Source organism: Nuphar pumila, chromosome 4 (genome assembly GCF_984573655.1).
Source record: "Nuphar pumila chromosome 4, dmNupPumi1.hap1.1, whole genome shotgun sequence".
NCBI classification, from domain to species: Eukaryota; Viridiplantae; Streptophyta; class Magnoliopsida; order Nymphaeales; family Nymphaeaceae; genus Nuphar; species Nuphar pumila.
The window spans coordinates 135,272,229-135,292,847 of NC_143252.1; the positions used below are offsets into that span (position 1 = coordinate 135,272,229).

General features: G+C 37.9%; 1 protein-coding gene across 1 annotated transcript in view; it reads left to right on the plus strand.

The window, feature by feature from the left end:
• The first annotated feature begins 4,334 nt into the window (after positions 1 to 4,334).
• Positions 4,335 to 20,619, plus strand: part of LOC149841172 (patatin-like protein 2) — a 35,540-nt gene continuing 19,255 nt past the window's right edge. Inside the window, exons 1-2 of the mRNA XM_090004688.1 lie at positions 4,335 to 4,404; positions 4,683 to 4,794. Coding sequence (XP_089860814.1) covers positions 4,349 to 4,404; positions 4,683 to 4,794 — 168 coding nt within the window. The 5' untranslated portion in view covers positions 4,335 to 4,348. The remainder of the gene's footprint in view (positions 4,405 to 4,682; positions 4,795 to 20,619) is intronic.

Here is a 20,619-nt window from a genome sequence, read left to right on the forward strand (position 1 = left end):
TAGTTTTAAATAAAGCAAACTATCTATTTTGGTAACCTTATAAAAGGACAAGACTTATCCTAACAATATGGATCAGACATAATGATCCAATATCTAAACATAAAGATTCAAAAAAATTCAAAATTAAAATGGATACGAATGGACCTTGCTAAAACCAGTTCGCTTTGCTCTGGTTCTGCATCACTCTCTCTCTCTATAAATCTTCTCCTTCCCGTGTATTATGTGTGAGTTTTATGGGAAAATTTTGCTTTGTGTTTTTTTTGTCATTGCTGCATCCTTCACAAATCAAGCATCAAGGGTTGAACCACACCAAGTGGGTGAAATCTGCCTGAATTCAAGGTGGAGAAAAAGAGAAGTCATTTGACTATCGTTCTTTGCTTGGTGTTTACTAATTAATAACATTTTTTTTTGAAACATTGTGTATTTGCATTTGTTTTGTCCTTATGTATGTTCAAGGAGATCTAGGTCCATATGGCCCAGATCCGATCCAACATCAGCATCCAAATGAATCAAAGATAAAGATGATGATCAAGCGAGAATGCATGTTTGGAGAGGATAATGATAAGGCTGTTAAAAATAGAAGTCCATTTTGTAACAGTGATAAAGTTGTTGAAGATAGAAGTTTATTTTTTAAAGGCTCACAAGAAACAATATGGCCTAGTGAATCAAAATCTTATCAAAAATATAAGAACCCTTCATATATGTAATTTGTTTAAATAAGGTAACCACCCTCTTGTTGAGTCATTGAGAGAAGGAGAATCGTGGATGTAGGCACAATGTCGAACCACGTAAAAAAATATTCTGTTTTTTTCTATCTGTCGTGTTTATCGTGTGTTCTCGGGTTGTTTAAAAGTTTTTGGTATTTGTTCGCATTTTTTCATGGTATCAGAGCCAATGTCATCTTCATCTATCCCTGCAAGATCACTAGTCCCAAGCCTGGCCATTCAATGGAATGCCTTCTCGACCGCAACAATTATCTCTTGTGGAAATCTCAGATCGAGTCCGTCATGTACTCGCAAGATCTGATAAAGTATGTGGATGGACGTGTCAGGCTTCTGCTCAATTTGTTCAAGGTAATGACTCCTCTCTTACTCCTAATCCTGAATGAAGAGGGCAAATCAACTTGCTTTGAGTTGGATTAAAGCACGGTATGTGAATCGATACTTGGCCAAATTATTCACATACCAACTGCTTGTGAGGCATGGATCACCTTGGAGCGCTCATATGCGTCTCACTCAAGTCTACGTATATTGCAGCTCATGCGAGATCTACAAAATATTAAGACAAATGATAAGTCCATGTCTGATTATCTGAATGAGGTTAAATTCCTGGCAGACTTATTATGTCCCGTCGATGAAAAAGTGTTTGACAATGATCTGGTTAGTTACACTCTTAACGGCCTGTCATCTAAGTCACAGGGACTCGACAAAGCAGGTGTCGCACCCGCATCGACGCGACACGGGTGCGTGTGTGGGTGCGGCCAACACGTTCTTGGGTGGGGTCAACGCAGCCAAGGTTGTTTTCGTCCAAATTTTTGAATATAAAAAAAAATCTGTTGCCCGATCAAAAGGGGTTGCGAAAGAGGATTAGGGCACATTTTTTTTGCCCTAATCCTCTCCTCTCCTCTCCTGCACAGCTCCACTCGCTCGCCTCCTCTCCTCGTTCATCGCAGGTACCATCTCGCTCTCTCTCACTAGGCCGGTAGGAGAGGGGCCAAGCCCCCCCCCCCCTGCTCCCTCTCGCTCTCTTGTTGGGTCGGCAGGTGAGGGGCCGAGCCCCCTCTACTCCTTCTCACTCTCTTGTTGGGACGACAGGGGAGTGTCTGAGCCCCCTTGCTTCCTCTCTCTCTCTCTCTCTCGCTCTCTTGTTGGGTCGGTAGGGGAGGGGTCGAGCCCCCCCGGCTCCCTCTCGCTCTCTTGTTGGGTCGGCAGGGAAGGGGCCAAGACCCCCTCCCTGCTCCCTCTGATTTCAGGGGAGGGGCCGAGCTCCTCCCTGTTTTTGGCAGGGGAGGGGCCGAGCCCCCCACCCTGCTCCCTCTGATTTCACGGGAGGAGCCGAGCCCCTCCGTGTTTTTGGCAGGGGAGCCGGGAGCTGGAGTCGATATTATAAATCTTGATTGTCTGCATAATTGATTTTAATATAAATTTTTTTGTGTTTTCAGGATAAAAATGATGGATAAAGGGAAAGGACTTGCGTCATCTTCATCCACACATATGAGTTCTACTGTTAGTTTTGCTGATAGTTGTAGTGGGAGTGATAGATGTGGGGCCACTATGGGTACATGTAGATAAACTTGCAAAAACTAGATAAGGAGGTGGTAGAAACAAGAGATTTCAATGCAAGCTCTGTTAAAGATATTTTGTTGGGTCTTACACATGAGTGAAGGCTCATTTGTTGAAGATACCAGGACATGGCATTTCAGGATGCATAAAAGTTGATGAGGCAATGTGAAGACAATACAAGAAGAATATGAAAAGAGAAAGACAATGAGTGATTCTTGTGTAATTAGTGTGCCATTTTTTCTTCTTTATTAGCTTCATCAATAATCGCAAACTAGGAATCTTGCCGTTATTACTCTACTATTGACATGAATCTCGCCGCTATTAGCTTCATCACTAACGACAAGCTGAATATTTTTTAAATGCCTTTTTTTGTACACATCTCACCATTAAAGACATGTATAACGACGAGATTTTTTGGCAGTTAGATATTGCTGTTAGAACACTTTAATGGCTATATGTATATTGACGAGACCTAGCTCTCGCCATTATAGGGTTTTACTCTATAACAATGACCAATATGTTGTTATTATAGAGTGACGCGTGTTGTTAAAAATGCACCTCAAGGTGAAAAAACATGCCTAGCTGAAATTGATCTTTAATGACAATATCTAACGTCTAGAAAAACTCATCGTTATAAATCAATAATGACAAGATCTGGCTCTCGCCGTTATAGGGTTAAGAGTGATAATTATGTCGCCATTATAGAGTGACGTCTATAAAAAAAAAGGCCCAACATGACCTTTTTATATTTTTCTCTCTGCAATGTCTCTCACAAGAGGCCCAAACCCTTGTCTTCCCTCCAAATCTTTTTAATGGAGATGCACTTAAATGGGGATTCCTGAATACGTTGTCTCCTCTTTTCCCTCTCATTCTCTCTTTCCACCTGCTGTTGTCGGTGATGCCAGGCCTTTCCCGGTGACCCCAAGCTCCTTCCGTCGCTCATCCTCTCTGCTGTGGGAAAACACCAAGCACTTATTGTCTCTCTCCCTATCTGTCCTCTTTTCCCCTTTCCCTTGCACACACCTCTCTCTTTGTATTAGGGTCTTTGCTATTTTTTTTACAGCATATATTATGGTTTCATTGCAAGGTTTTTTTTTTGGTAACAAATCATTGCACGTATTGGGGTTTTATGCAGGGAATGTTTGGCAACACATTAGTAGGGATTTTGTTTATTCCAACTAGGTATTTTGTGTAGAAATTTAGGGTTTTTTTAAAAGTTTTTGTAGGGATTGTGTGTTTATTCATTTTATTTGATTTCTTCCATGTAAATGCATGTGATTGCAAGATATTTAATTAATGCTGACATAATCAATGTAGGATTCTTTAAAAATAATCTGATTTAAGGGTTTTTTTTAGAGATTTTATGTGTTTAGTCATGTTTTTTCTTCCATTCAAGTGAATGCATCTTATCGTTGATGGGCATACCAAAAGACATTTTTATAGTGGGTGGCTACCACACAAAAAAATGTGCAGATGAGTCCACTCAAGTAAAGTGTTTCAATGAAGGGGATCTGGGGCTTATGTGGGAGCTATTTTATGAAATGAAGGTTGTTCTTGTGTTTGTCCGTCCATGAAAGAAGTAGCTGGAATTAGCTGCAGGTTCTCTATTTTGTCCCTGTTGATGCCTTCATTTATTTGTATGTGTTTTTCCCTCTTATGTTTCACATTTGAAGTAGCCATTTCTTTCTTGAGGCTGTGAAAATTAACTTTTGGTCAAACCAGCTTTTTTTCAAGCACTTGACAGTTCTCTTAGTTGGGGTATAAATTAAGTTTTCTTAAGACGAACTTCAAATTTAAAACTAGCTTGTATTTTTGCCCCTCTATGCATTCTTTATTATCGAGAAATCAATGGCTTAAAATTTTAGTTCCGTCTTCTTTCCATCAGATTTTCTGATCTCACATCCTTTCCTTTTGGTTGTCAACTACAGTTATCCAAGAAGTTGGAGGATGAGATTGCAATGTGTCGTCCTTTCTGTCGTGGGAACTGCAACCGCAAAGCATGCTTGCATGGAAAGCTGAACTGCGTGGTAATTGATATATAGTCCCATTATATACACTTTAATGGGATGCCTGAATACGTTGTCGTATGTCACCCAGGCCCAACTCTTTTTGGAGTAATTGGGTAAGAAATTTGCTGATCTTTTTATATATAAAAAGAGTTTATTGATATTCTTGGAATCAAATATAGTGGGTAAAATAATGGGTATTGATATTCTGTGCTCTTATACGTTTCCTAGATATTAGTTGTGAGACTTATTTTGGTGATTTCTTTATAATGCATTAACCAGCTTTACTAGCTTCTTCTTTTCTTTATTTGTGTAATAAAATTGGGAACCATTGAATACACAGTAGATATCATGACATCTCTCTTTCATTCTAATGGAATGCCTTAACTTTTAGGTCTGCAGATAATTCTGTCAGACTGTTTGACGGATGGAACCTCACATCAGGCGGTGTTGGAGCTCGAGTTTACAAATTTAAAGGCCACAAAGCTGTTGTTCTTTGTGTGCATGTATGATTGTGTTTTGGTTTTGCTAGAGTTATTGAGTGATAAGACAAACATTTAGAGTTTTTGTTTGAGATCTTCCCTTCTGAAAGAAGTTGGTTCATACTATATATTCTCAATCATTTTTATAAATGCTCTGATTTTCACTAATCATATAGCTGTTGTGTTCTCAACTATTTTTGTGATTAATGTTATTAATACAGTTGTTTGTTGGTTGCATAAATCATTATTCTAGTTGAAAGTTGAAAGTTTGAAGTTGAAAGTGGGTTATGAATATAATATAAAGGTGTACTTAGGAATGCACATTGGCATTATTCTATTGATTGCCCAAGTCCTTTTCCCCCAAATCTCCGTCTTCTGTAAAAAATTCTTGGTCATGTATTATGCCTCTGTTATAGGAAAAATATAGTTTATATTTATATTTCTTCTGTTTAACTTACCGAGATAGGGACATACCCATACTGAGTCTCCACTAATAGTCTTTTGAACACCTACAAACATCTGAAAATTGCATATGCAATAATGTGTAATTCATTTGCCTTCCTAGGTCAATAGTCTCTTGCATTTGGCCTCTACCTACCATATTGAATTGAGCACTAGTAATCATCAGCAACATAAAGCTTTAAGCTACAACCCTATGTAAGACATGGTATGTGCACCAGCATCAAACCAAATGGTGGGCTATAGTCTGAAATGGGACTTAGTGCCAATGAGCTTGTGGTTCCTGGCTCCAGCCTAAATCAAAAGCACTCTTGAGATTGTTCTTATGTATCTTTTTCGTACCTAAAGATTCATATTTAGTTTTCATAGACAGTCTTTATACACTCAGGCAACTTAACTCATATATGTTGAGTGACATTATCTCATATCATTGTTGGTTGCCTTGCCTAACTGGCTTTGCATCTTACGCCTTCCAATCCAAGCTTTCTATGATGTTTTTTCTTTTGTCTGACATGAGCCTTTGTTTTTCTTTGGGCCATCTATTTTCTTTTCCAAGCCAGTGTATATGTTTTTTTTTGCTTATGATATTACAACGCAATCTAAAATATGTTTTTATTATCCCTCAGGATTCCATGGAAAAAGGTAAGTTCCTCATGTCGTGATATAGGCATGGTGCTCATATAGGCTATATATGCAACAAACAACTGTTATGTGTTTGTGTTTGTGCTTTTATGTATTATATTTTTTACATATGTTTTGTTTTTTCAGCTATGTTTTGTTGTAATGGGGCCTAGCTGTTAATTTTTTTTTGCAGGTTTATAGCTTACAACGATGAGTCAATTTTCTCCGCTATAGTCTATAACGGTGAGTCAATTCTCGCCATTATAGCTTATAATGAAAAGATAAGGGTCTTGCCGTTAGAGCGGCGAGCTAGGGATCTAGTTGCTATTAAAAAAACCTCGCTGTTAAACATTGTCACTCCGCTATTGGTGTTTTCAGTTTTGGCGAGATTCGTCATTAGTGTTGGTTCACCCTTTAACGATGAACTATAAATGTCACTGTTATTACCAAGGTTGTTAAATGCGATGAGGCGAAGCGAGGCGTTGAGCCTGTTATGGAGCGAGGTGTAAGCCTCGAGGCATTGAAGCGTAAGCTTCATGATCAAAATAATAAAATATATATTATTAATAAAATAATAAAAATTTTAAATAAGAACTACTAATAAACGACATAACTAAATTCAATGATCTGTTTTATATTTCTTTAGAGATTCACAGATGGAAAAAGACTTCCATTTTCTACTCATAAATGAATTTAGACACTGACAAAAAAATTCACAGAACGCTAGTTAACATTGATCAAAATTAGAAGAAGAAGAACCATTAAAAATAATGGGTATGAAGTTCTGTCCATAGTGATTATCAGGTTCTATTTATTGATCAAGATCTGGCATCCTGACGCCAAACCACATGCATGTGTGCTTATGCAAAATCCCACTGAACTTAGCTTTGAAAATGCATATAGATGCATGTATACTTCCAACACACGGCACATGTGAGTACAGTTACAACACTAGGAAACAAACATCAGCATGATTGACATACAGAAAATTGTAGAAACATACTAAATATTGTATACAAGTTAGATAAATGCCAAAAAATTCAAAACTTTGACTGTTTCCTATCATTTATGCAAGAATCTTAACAACAAATTTGCTTCGACTTTTGACGTGAAAAAGAACTTCAAATAAAGGAACTAAATCCAAATAGTTATCAGAGCATACATTCACAACCACCTCAAGCATCAAACTAGAACGGCTATACAAAACTACTTGACTTAAATAAAAAATGCATATGGTAACACTCAAAATGGATGGAGAAATGAAAACATAGGATTCTCTAGACATAATCTCTCTCAGAAATTTTGTCAAATATTTGATCTGTAACTTGTCACTCCCCAAAAGACCTACAAAGAATAAACAACGGTCAAAGAAAAAACCATTCACACGCACCTCAAGCATCAAACTAAAACTGTTTTACAACAAGAACTACTTTCTCAAATAAAAAGATACACATAGTAAAGAAACAAAAACATGAGATTCCGTGGATGCAATCACTTTCAGGCATTCAATCCAAACTTCTCACTCCCCAAAAAACCATCAAGAATAACCACAACGGTCAAAGAAAAAACCATCGATCTGGTCAAGTTTAGCATGTCCATGAACAACAGAAGCATATAACACAAAACTACGTTGAATCATCTTACCAAGTACTTTGGATAGCAGATTGATGCTTGATTGGATATGCAAATGGGCCTATTACTTAGAGGAGTGAAGAGAAGAATGAAGTTGGTTTGAAGCAGAAAACAGAGAGAGATCTCACCGGCCGGAAATGGCCACGAGAGATGCCGGAGATGATGATGTGTATGCCTTAGAAGTGAAGCGCGCCTCGACGCGAGGCGTGCGCTTCACCCATGTGAAGTGTGCACTTCGAGCATGCAAACGCCTCACTACAGCGCCTCAGTTTCTTGAGCTTGTGTTTTGCCTCTGAGGCGTACGCTTCAGGTACTGAGGCGTTCACCTCTCACAACACTGGTTATTACTCAACAAAGGCCAATTTTTTTTATGACTTGTCAGCAAGAATTTTCGCCATTATAAGTCTATAACGATGAGAAAGAGGGCAATAATGGCGAGATATATCACTGCTATTGATCCAAATACTTGTACTGTCGATTGAGACGGGTAATGGATCAGATTTGAGGGATTTAAGGTCTAGTTTAGACCCGATCCATACCCTAAATGATATTGGGCCTGGTCTTGACCCAATCTAAATGCAAATTGGGGCTATGTTTGGGTCCAATAAGGTCTATAGGGCAGGTTGAACAAATTTGGACTAAATTAAGGGTTGGGGTACCAACCCTAGGGATTTGGAACCAAATTGGGATTGAACTGAGTCAAATTCGAACCATTTTGAAGCTAAAATGGAGACCAAAGAAATTTGGGTTCAGGCCCTCTGAACCGGTACAACAATGGACTGGTTCAGCCATGAACCTGTTCTTGTTACTTGGGGATTGGGTGGCTGCTCGCCTAACCCTAGGGTGTGAGGAAAGGAACCCCAAACCATCGTGTGCCATGGCAGTAGACCAGGGGTCACTCTCACCAGCTGGATTCAATTGGTGTGACATCGCTGGTCGTGTTCTAACCGGTGTTGATACCCGTTTGACTAGCTGAGACACTGGTTGAACAGAAATAAGGGAAGACCCTTGGAGGGTTTCACAGGCCATTACTGGTCGTCCAGAGGTATGCTAGTGATGACTGGAATTGTTCTGACTAGATGTGGAGGAGCCTGTTTTTAGGCCCCGCCATGGCTGCAACATGTTGTACGCCAATAGATTTGGGTAGAGATTCACCATGGCCAGAAATCAAGGGTGACTTGTTCTTGATTTAGTGTGCTCTCCCTCATGGAAACACAGATTCAAGTGATTCCCAACTCTTCTAGGCTAGTCTCCACCATGATTTGATCAGCCTGGGTCTTCATGTTCAATAAGAGACCTATCGGTTTGGGCTTGAGCACCAACCACTTGTTGGGCTGGATTGCTTGAGTCACTAACCGTTAGAACCTCTGGATTCTGATCGGTACTACTCGTTTGCAGCACCATGCATGACCTAAACTGCACCTTGAACATCTTCATGATCAGCGTGAAGTTTCTCTCCATTGTATCGAATCATTGATTCTTCGCGTTGAACTGTTAACTCATCCATTAATCTTCTGATCAGTAATCAAACTTTTCTCCTCAATGTGATCAAATCTTTTCTGTAGATCTTGGACATTTTGATCAAGATGATCAACATGTGTGTCAATAGATTCTACAAGTTTGCTTTCCGAAATTTGTGCCACCACAATCATTGAGTGGACAATCCTGAGCTCTAATACCACTTGATGGAAATCAGTTGCTTGATTTGTAGAAATCTACACTATGATCTACAACTACACTATCAACTACGAAAAATAAAACAAGGAATATGATTTAGAGAGAAAAGAAATGAAAAATAAAGTTCTAAATAATTAATCAATCAGGCTGATTACAAATCTTATAACAATGTATTTACACTTAAAAAGAGAAAACCCTAGTTCTAAGACAGATTTTGGATAAATCTAAAATACAAACAAATTCAAATAAATGTATGAATAAATAGACCTATATGGATCCAAATCAGATTCCAAAACTAATACTCCATCAACTTCTTCCTGTCTTCTTCTTTTTAGATCGATTCAAAACCAGTTTCACCCCTACATCACATTCCCATTGCCTAAAACATAAGAAAGTTTATAAACAATGAGTCTCTTGATGGCAAGCATATTGGAGGTCATGAAGCAGGACATGTTTCACTTTATGTCAATTCTACATTGAAACTGTGAGCATTCACAAGTGGGATGATTATGCATACATGAGTGGGTACTCATATCGTTCCATCTTATGGGAAAATGGATGGTGATAATCTTGTGTATGTTTAGGATTGCATGAGAAATTAATTTGTGACATAGAAAGATAGCAAATACAAAGTTTAAGAGTGATGAGATCGCTCCCATGAGAGTAGAGTTACAGCAAATTGAACAGAAACACAAAAATAGTAAAGAACATTAACATACACATAAACAAAGATAAAATCTAGGACAGGGAAGTGCAGAATATTAGAAGCATTGAGTGCAAAGAGCAGAAAGAAACCATAAATTTAAAGCATTGCTCCGCTCCTCCCAATCCAGTTTGTTGATTCGCCCAGCCATTTTCTTCAAGCTTTATCTGTAACTTCCCATCTTTCTTGATCAAGAAGCGTCTGCAGGTGATTACGCTGTCCCCTAAAGATGTGATGGTTTCTTTCCAACCAAATCAGCCTCCAAATCGTGTGGGACCAGACACACCATATGAATTTCCATTGTTTTCCCTTTGGGTTCAGCTGTGGAGCTACTAGAATGTCTATAGGGAAGCTAAACGTGCCCCATACCAAGTTGAAGTCCCCCAAGGAGATGTTCAACATGTCTCTTCCCGAAAAATGTGATAGAGGGATTCCTCCATGCAAAAACATAAAACACACCTGCTAGCCATATGAAAACCTCAATTTTTCAATCTGAGCTCCATATTGACTCGCCCTTGCAATATCAACCAACCCATTAGGGAAGGAGCCTCTTAGGGGGAGACTCCCTCCCCACAATGTTTTTTTAGGAATCCAAGAGACTGACGAGTTTCCTAATGCCTTGTAGATAGAGGATGTTTTAGTGCCCACTTGACAAAGTTCTCATGCTGCCCCAAAGTGAAATGCAATAGCTGACCAGTGAACTCTATCCACTGCTGAAAGGCCAAGTGGAACGGGTGCCTTCTCAAAACAATGTCTCACCCTCCTTCCTGATGTGACCAGACCTCTTTTACCTCTTGCGATGTCGCAGAGGTCGGGAAACTCATCATTAAGCTTCCGATCACACACCAGCAGTCATGACAAAAGAACTGTTAGCCATCCCTTCCAACTACCCGATCCATGCTTCCATTTTTTATTTTCTGATCAATTCTATGGCCAGCCAATCAGATCATATTTTCCATCAAAATAATTGCTAGTCTGCCCTCTCTCTTGAAAATTACACACAACCATTTGTCCAAGAGTGCCTTGTTAAAATTATGTAGGTTTTAAATTTCAAGCCCCCTGACATGAAGTGGTTGGGCGACCACATTCCAACCAACCAAGGGTTTTGAGCCTCCCCCTACCTTCCCAGACTATATGAATTGTTGAAATATAGCATTGAGGCGTTTCTCAGCCTTCTTGGGCATGCTTAAAATTTGCAAAAAGTGCAAAACCATACAAGAAATATTGAATCTCACCAAATTTATTTTACCCAAACACAATAAAATTTGTGCCGCACAAGCATGGGTCTTTTCACGTATACGATCCTCCACCCTACTCCAAATTTAAATGGGTGGGATCTCTATTTGCAATCGAAAATGCCTGAGGTCAGCATTTGCATCTCACTCGAGGGGTCATTTAAAACTAAAACTTGACTTTTACTCTCATTCATAAGCAGACCTAAGATCTCCGTGAAGCATCTAAGAACAACCCATAAAGCCCACATGTTCTCCTTTATCGCTTCCCCAAACACTAAAATATCATCTGCAAAAAAAACATGCAACTTTGATATTTACCATTTACTTCCATAGATGTGAGCATAACTGAAAGTGCCTCAATCTTCATAAAGAAGAGAATGGGAGAAAGTGGGTCACCTTGGTGCAGACCAATCCTTGGTTTGAAAAAAAATTGTCCTCTCCATTTATGGACACCGCCACAGAGGTTGCACAAAGCATATCCCCAATCCAAGAAAGCCATTTCACCCCATGTTTTTCACATATAGGAGCAAACATTTCCAATCTAACGAGTCAAATGCCTTTTGTAAATCAATTTTTAAAACTAAAGATTTCTTACCCAAGACTCCTACAACCCTTTTTCTTGGGATGAAGGCACGCTACAACTCAGAGATAAGTGGGCTGACAATTGCCTTGATTCTCGAGGCTAAGATCTTCGAGAAAATCTCGAAGACCATGCCCACCAAAGAAATGGGCTTGAATCTGTCCATCTCCTCACTATTTGATTCTTTGGGAATGAGAATGAGCACCGATTTACCCAGGACTGTTGGAACCTTGGCATTTGCATGAAATTCAGCCATCAACGAAAATATCTCACCCTTGACAAACTCGCATGATTCCTTAAAGAATTTCATCAGGAATCTGTCCACCCCAAAAGATTTGCCATTCGGTAGGCCCCACACTGCTAATTTGATTTCCTTCATCGTGAAATTTTTAATGCTGCCTGAACACACCCTCATTCAAAGATTTAAATTCCATAGACGACATGTCATACTCCGTCCTCACAAGAGTAGTTAAACGGGTCTTAAAAAAATTAGTGGCATTGTGAAGAATATGCATACCTTGACACCGCTGCGCGTTTATGTCCATTGATGCTATGCAGTTCACTCTTCTCCTTGAGGATACACACAAATGAAAAAAGCTCGTATTTTGTTTCTTCGATTTTAAACAATGGGCTTTCGAAAGTTGCCCCCACCAAATGCATTCTCGCTTTCTCCATTCACAAAATTTTCTCACTAGTAGCTGCCTCTTCTATCGATAAACAGCAAAACTACACATCCCATGTGTGTAGAGCTGAATCATATTTGAATCTTGCATATGCATAATTGAACTGAAGTCTCCACTAATACACCATTGGTCCATTAAGTATCGAACCAACTCTTCTCAAATTTTAGATAGCTCTGCCCCAAAAAAAATTCTTTTGAGAGCTAGCTCGTACAAGAGCCATATAGATGTAAGAACCGTCCAACACCCATACCATCCGGGAAGAGAATGGATATAGAGTGCTCTCCAATGTGAGCTATGGACCCGTTGAGCCCTTCTTTCCATGCGATTAAGATACCACCGGACCTGCCCTTGGCTGATCGTTCTGCGAAACCACAGTCCATCCATAAATCATCCATAAACCCCTGATCGGTCGACTGCAACTTTGTCTCTTGAATGCATATAATGTCTGGCTTCTTCTGAGCAATGGCGATCGATAAGAAAAGTTGTTTATTGACTTGGATGGGGCAATGATTGCTGGCTTCATGGATCCCAACGCTTCTTTCTGGCGACTAGAGCTCCGATCGTCCTCCATGGCCGTGTTCTGGTTGAGCTGGAGAGCTGTATCACGCGCCTCCACCATGGCTTCTGCGGTTTTCAGCAAACTACAACCAATTTGCCTAAAAAATAACGCCTCTTCTTCAAATGATCTGCCACGCTATGTTGGCCTTGAAACGAAGCCAGAGGCTGTCCAAACGGTCCTTTCCCGTCTGGTTGAAGCAGATGGGGCTTGTGATCTGTTTCTGGCACATATTTGACACCGAGTCAGGCGTTTGCATTTGGAGTATGCGCAGAATGAACATGCCCAGTTCCCCGTTTGCTGTCTCTCCAATGAAACCGGTTGTTTCTTGAGTCTTCGCTCCCTACGAAGGAAACATTTGGTCTTGTACGTGGTCCATTCGCCCTGGTCATCTCTGGTTGCTCCACCTTGGCCGTGAAGAGATGGGGATGACATCGCTCCCGCTCAAAGCTGCATCTCAAGCACCTCGGTGATTCCACGGCGTTCAGGGTAGCGCACCCTTGACACTACCACCATCTCGTTACAGGACGTAGTCGGTTGGTTGCTTTCATCAACCTTAGGACTTCCTCATAGTCATTCTTTGCCACCTTAGGGCCCATCTACTGGGGGTAAATGTAGTCATGGCCCAAAGCCATCTCATCAGCATCTCCTGCACGTCCCACCACAAGAGGGAACCAACCTGCACACACCTCACTATCACTGGCAGCCATGATATTTCAAAATTTCCTGGGTCCAGTTTTGATAGGTTTTCCGTGAGTAACATCTCTCGTTTGAGGCCAGTGAAGATCCCCAACCTTTTGCTCAGTGTCATCTATCGTCTCATGTTTGAATAACCAAAATCTGATTCGTTTACCTCTCCTAATCAAATTGAGAGAAAAGAACATCTTAAGCTGGGAGAGATGGCTTGTGAAATAGCGAGAGAAAAACATCAAGCTAAACTGTCTGCGTGTTAGAGAGAGAGAGAGAGAGAGAGAGAGAGAGAGAGTTAAATGCCAATTGAGAAGATGATAAGATGAGGATGAGGCTACATTCCCCAATGATAGATTGGTCATTTTAGTTAGAGAAGTAATGAACATCTTTTACTTTAAGTAATCTTGGTGTCATTTGATTAACTCAAACAAAAAAACTTAGGTGGTGAACTGAAAACTTTTAAAAGTTTGGTGCCTCATCTAAGCCAAGAAAACCCCGGCTGGAGCCCCATGACCACCTTGCCTTACGTGGCCCACCTTTGAAAACTAGGGACACACCCGTGCGCCATGGTTTGATATGGTGCCTTCATCTCAGAACCCTTGCAACCACCCCACTGGGCACAAATTTGTAACTTCAACTTATTCCACAAATTTGTAATGAATGGGAAACGGTTCAGTCCATTCTTGGTATAAACTTATTGCCTGCGCTTTGCACAGAGAGAGAAAGAGATGGTTTAACAATGGGTGTAATCATCTTTTTCTTGTTGGTATATTTTCAATTAGATTTAGGGGAAGATAAAATAAACCATAAGAGTGTGATGGTCTTTTTTTGGACACTATTTAACTTAGAAAATATAATTAATGTACCCAAATTTGTTGACAGAAACGCTTGCACGCGTGCCTAACGATAAGTGCGGTAGAACACATCATGTTGTTGCTTCAAAATATTCAATTCAAAATGTTTCATCCTAATGCAAAAATGACAAAAAACAGAAACACAAAAGAAGTTGGTTTTTCATGTCATTCATTATTAATGCACCAAAATACAATCTAAACATAATTTAACAACAGGCACATTTAGCACAAAATCAAGCCACTCATTATCAACCTCCCTATAAATATAATTACAACACAATTCAATAATTGCCTATGCACCAGCACATTTAGAGATATGAATCTCAAACTTTTCAAGTTGGCTATCAGCAACACCGACCGGGGAGCTCCTCATCTTCTGGGGATACATACCTATCTGTTGCAGCAAAGTGCAGTGGAAGTCTGCTTTTTCTACTGCCTCTGTTGATCTTTCCTTTTATAATTTGTTAACCATCCTTAGAAAGTAACTTGAGAACTGCTGTCCATCCATTATGTTAAAATATAAAGAAAAGTAATTTGAGAACTGCTGTCGATCCATTAAGCAAAGACAATCACCATCAGACAAAGAACTAGTGTGAACCTTTTTTTCTTTTAAATGATACAAAATTTTATTAAAAATAAGACTGACAAAATACAGAAGTAAGTGACAAGAAGTCACCGCTACTATTCTGAAAATGCCACCCTAAATTGGGAGGATCATGTGCAATGTGATTGCACACTTTTACTGTGTTGCTTAGCCTAACCACCCACCATCTTTGGGATACAGCCCGTCAACTATTATAACACCTCAATTTTTAAATCTTGAAAAATGTTAGAATTTTTTTTGAAATACTTTTAAATACTTTAACAAAATAACAACAAAAAAAATCTATCGAATCTAAAACTTGGCATGCGATTTCTTGTATATATTTATAACCATACAACATTTGAATTAGAAATAAAATATTCATAAATTGAATTAAATTTTCATAATTATCCAAAATTAAATACAAACATCTAATTATCAATTTAATTAAAATATCAGAGTTTGAGCAATTAATATTACTCTCAAACCAAAACGTCGAAGGTTTGAAAAAGGTATGGCTCGGTTCTCGTCGCAACCTCCCACCATCGCATGTAAGTCTACTCACTTCCTTAAAAATATTAAAATTAAAGGGGTCAGACATACAATGTCTTAGTAGGGTAGAGCTATACTAAACAAGTAAAGCAAAAATTGCATCTAACTTTTTATACACTAAATCAAATTAAATCTAAAATAATTTAACATGCATTTTAATAATTCAAGTAAGCATACTATTTGCAAAAATATCAAATATGCATCATTCATTTCAACTTAAGTAGCTAAAATGCATGAATAGTTAAAATGTATCTACTTACTAATGCAGAAGCTATTTATATGCATGAGTCAATTCTTATCTTTAATTATATATATTTTATTATATGATGCATGTTATGCCTAACTAATGTGCATACATTTAAGTTTCACTTCTTAGCCCCGTGGATACAAATACAAGCAACTAACTGCATCAGGATCATGGCGCAGACAATGTTTTTATACATGAATAACTTTAGCCTGGTTGGGCATCATTCACTAGTCTTGGGTGGGAGATGACAAAAGTGAGAGAGACTCTCAACACCACCATCTTGATGCATCAGAATTCCACTTATAAGTTTTTTTCCCCTGCGCTGCAGTCTATTGAAGAAGATTCTCCTATTTTCGTGGGTGGAGAGGAGAAATTTTTTGAGTTCAAAACAGAATTTCATGAATCCATATGTACCGCTTGCCCTCTCCTTGCAAACCCTTATTTTAATGTCATATGTTTTACTTATTTAAATTAAATGTCTTACATGCAACATCATGATTGAATTCATCAAAGAGGATTTGGTCACTTTAGAGTAACGAATGCATATATTAGAGCATTGCATTCGATAACATATTCATTTTCATGCTTTGCAAATACATGTGCATATACATAAGCAATGCGATAAACATTCATAACTTACATGCATCCACATATTTACATCATCATCATCATCATCATAGAGATATGCATAAATATACAATAGGGATAACATTAAAATATTTTCAATTAATTTGCAAGTCGGACCTTTCGGTTCCCTACTTAGCATGTAGTTATTTAGGCGAGCATATTTGATTAATTAAATATTCATTTATGCCTTCATATTGGGCATATCATTCTCTACGTAAAATCAGACTTTTGAAGCATATATATAGTTTGCATATTGTTCATAATAGCATGCACATTAATAAATAAATTGTGCAAGTGTTCGAGGATCGATTCTTAAATTGGTTTCAAACTTGAAATTGGTTTCAAACTTGAAAAAGGGGCAACTCTATCTAACTGTTACCGAGTTTACAAAAAAATCTTCATTCAGTGAACAAGGCTGGATTTCTCATAATTTGAAAAAAAATTGTCAACTTTCTAGAGCTGCAAATTGTTCATAAAAATTCATTGGTATGAGAAAGTTATAAATGTTTTACTATAGACCTATACTTTCATATTCTTATTGTCATAGAACCATGCTCAGTCCATGAAAAGAGCCCAAAATTTTACAGTAGATGTAAAATTTTGTTAGCTTTTCAATGTAATAAATCGCTCATCAAAACTCTTCCGAATGAGAGAGATACAAGCTATTTACCGGTCGGGTGTTAGACCACAGATACGTAATATCGGGTATATGTGTTCAGATGGGGCCAAAATGGGTCACCCAAATCCATATTTTCACTTTTTTTTGCATGAATTAAATCAGATTTTTTTTTTAAATTCACACTACACTAAAATAAAAGAATCTACAATAAAAAAATCTAATTTTCTCAAATGTTTGGCTGAAAAAATGAACCCTTCTCACATAGACTTAATTCCTCAGAAATAATTTCAACAAATTTTATAATATAAGAAGTAAATCATGCAATTTTCTTACGAATAAAAATAAAAAAATTATGTACTAATTTCAGAATAATACCATGCACATACACTACCATTTACAATTAAATTTTGCATAAACTTAATTAGGCATATTATGGTTTTCACTAAATTTACTGATTTTTTTCTAAGAAACCCGATCAAACCAAATACGTAATATCTAAGGAATTTGACCATGGAAATCCTTTAAATTTTTACAAAACATCTATACTAACATGATCTACTAACCCAAATAGAGATTTACAGAAAAATCATTGCATAACCTAAGTATTTTGAAATGTTACTATTTTATTTTCTAAGAAACTGGTTTTTAGGGAAAATATGATTTCTAAAGGGGTTTTCTCTCGAAAATCCATTCTATTTTCATTCTTTGATAACCCTAAGACAAACTCACATGTGGGAGGCATGGTTTAGGGTATATACTTACAAAAAAATGATGAAATGCGTGTCACAAATTCTATTTTACAGGTAGAGCATAGATCTCCCTACCTATTTTGGCGAAATTCGATCCTACGAGCTTGGGTTGTTCTTTTCGCATGAACCGGCTGTTTCACATGACCCACAACTTCGCACATAACCTTTTTAAGCTCTTTTTATGCACGTGGAATCCTCCTTTACCGAGCCAAGGGTAAAGAAAGGAAAATTTGGGAGAGAGAAAAAACTTGGGAAAAATAAAAGGGGGTCAAATCGGGGGGGGGCATGATCCCCTCCTACCTTTTTGTAGGCTCTTGATTAGGTCAAGGACTGGGGCTAATCTCAGACTTTGATCTAAGCTAGGCTAAGTTTTCAAATCAAAATTTATTTTACTTTCCATTTTTTTTAATTCTTTTCCTTTTTTTTGTATTATTAATTCAAGCATTATATGTAATGTATATACCATATAGATTACATAATATATTTATTGTATTGTAGGCTAAATACATAAGGAAGGGGGTAGGTCAACCCCTATAGGTTGACCCCCCTTTCTATTTTAAAAACAAATTTCAACTTGCTTGCTTGGCAAGCAAGTTGACTAGAAAATTTTCTTTTTTTTTCTTCCTTTTTTCTATTCTTTTTCTTTCCTTGGTCCAGCCCTTTTTAGACCTCTAAGTTTAATGCTCTGCCTTATGGGGCTTGATTTTTTGAAAAAAGAAAACTTTTGACTTTTGTGTTTCTTTTAAAAATTTTGGTAAGTTTTAATTTTACTTGTTTTTAAAGTTTTAGTTTTTGTATTATATTTTAAAGTTTAAATTGAGATGCCACATGGGATGGGACGACCCACCTATGGACTTCTACCATTTTATCAAATTTGGTTAATTATTTGAAATCCATTCCATTCTATGAAATTCTAATTTAATTCAAATAAAGTTCAAATAAAATCTTTTATAAACTAAATGTATAAATTCACATAAAATGTCAATAAAGGAAATTTAAGTTAAGTCTACACCTAATTAAATTTTATTCATAATTTTTTTAATTTTTATATAACTAAATTATTTATTTTAGTTTATTCCTTAAGGGTTAATTCGAATCTCTCAGAAATTATTTTTGAAAAATTCTAACTCTATAGGGTCGGTGTGACCCTCGGCATGTAGGGGTTGTTTCCTCATTTAATTTTTTTTTTCAAAGTCATATAAACCCTCTAATACAGTACCACTTAATATTTAAGATTTTATTTTATCACAATAGGAAAAAATATAAAAAAAACAATAAAATGCCTCAAAAAATTATAGTTATCACATCCAACCCCCCCTAAAAAAATTTGTTCTCGAAATTTAGTTAAGGTTATGTACTGAACAAATGTGGGTATTTCGCTCTCATAACCACCTCGAGCTCCCAAGTATACACTTCGAGACCATGGTGTTGCCATCGTACTTTCATGAATGGGATCATCTTATGTCGTAGGACCTACATCATGAGCCTTATGTCATCCACATGGCTTGTATGTAAGATCCCTCTAAACCCCAACCTCGTCGTACTGAATGACATGTGTAAGGTCGACACATACTTTTTCAACATCGATACGTGGAAAACATCATGGATATTTGAGAACTGAATAGAAAGTGTCAGTCTATAAGCTATGCCTCTTATCCACTCGAGGATGAGAAAATGTCCTACATACCTCAAACTCAATTTTCCTTTCTTGCCGAATCAAAAAACACTCTTCTTAGGCGATACTCTGACAAACACATAGTCTCTCACCTCAAATATAACTTCGTATCATATCTGCGTAGCTCTTTTGATGTCTCTTAACAATCAAGAGTCTCTTATGAATCAATTGTACTTTATCTGTATAATGCTGCAAAACTATAGGTGATTTGATAGCTCAATCACCAATCTCACTCCAATAAACTGGGGACCTACAGGGTTGCCCATATAGCACCTTGTAAGGAGCCATGCCGATGCTCGAATGATAATTGTTGTTGTAGGCAAACTCAACTAGCTTTAAGTGCTTACTTCAGTTGCCTTTCCATTCTAGCGCACAAGACCATAGCATGTCCTCCACTGTCTGGATAGTTCTCTTCGAATGTCCGTCTATCTATGGGTGAAATATCATACTAAACTTAAGTTTTTTTCCCAAAGCTTTCTGAAGTTTCCCCTAAAACTTTGACGTAAATCTCGAATCCTTGTCTGAGATGATTGAAACAGGTACTCCATGTAACCTGACGATCTCGTTGAAGTACAAATCGGCCAAACTCTTCAATGTCTGATTTGCCCTGGTCAGTAGGAAGTGTATCGACTTCGTAAGGTGATCCATAATCACCTATATGGTGTCCTATTGCTAGCATGTCCTGGGTAGACCTACCACAAAATTCATGGTAATGTCTTCTTACTTCTATTGCAGGATTTCAATTATCTGCAATATGTCGTCAGATCTCTGATGTTCTATCTTGACCTACTGGCAGATGAAGCATCTTGATGCATACTCGACAATGTCTTTTTTAATGTCGTGCCACCAGTAGTTTCTCTGAAGGTTCTTATACATCTTTGTGCTCTCTGAATATATAGTAAATCCGGTACGATGTGCCTCAGCTAGAAGCTCTTTCCTCAACTGAGAATCTTTTGGTACCCAAAGCCTCTGACTATACCAAATGCTTCCATCCTCCTCTAAATACAAAGCCGAATGATCCTGATTGCATGCTGCAACCATCTTTAATGTACTAGCGATATGGATGCGAACTGAATCCGCGATATGGATGCGAACTGAATCCGCGTC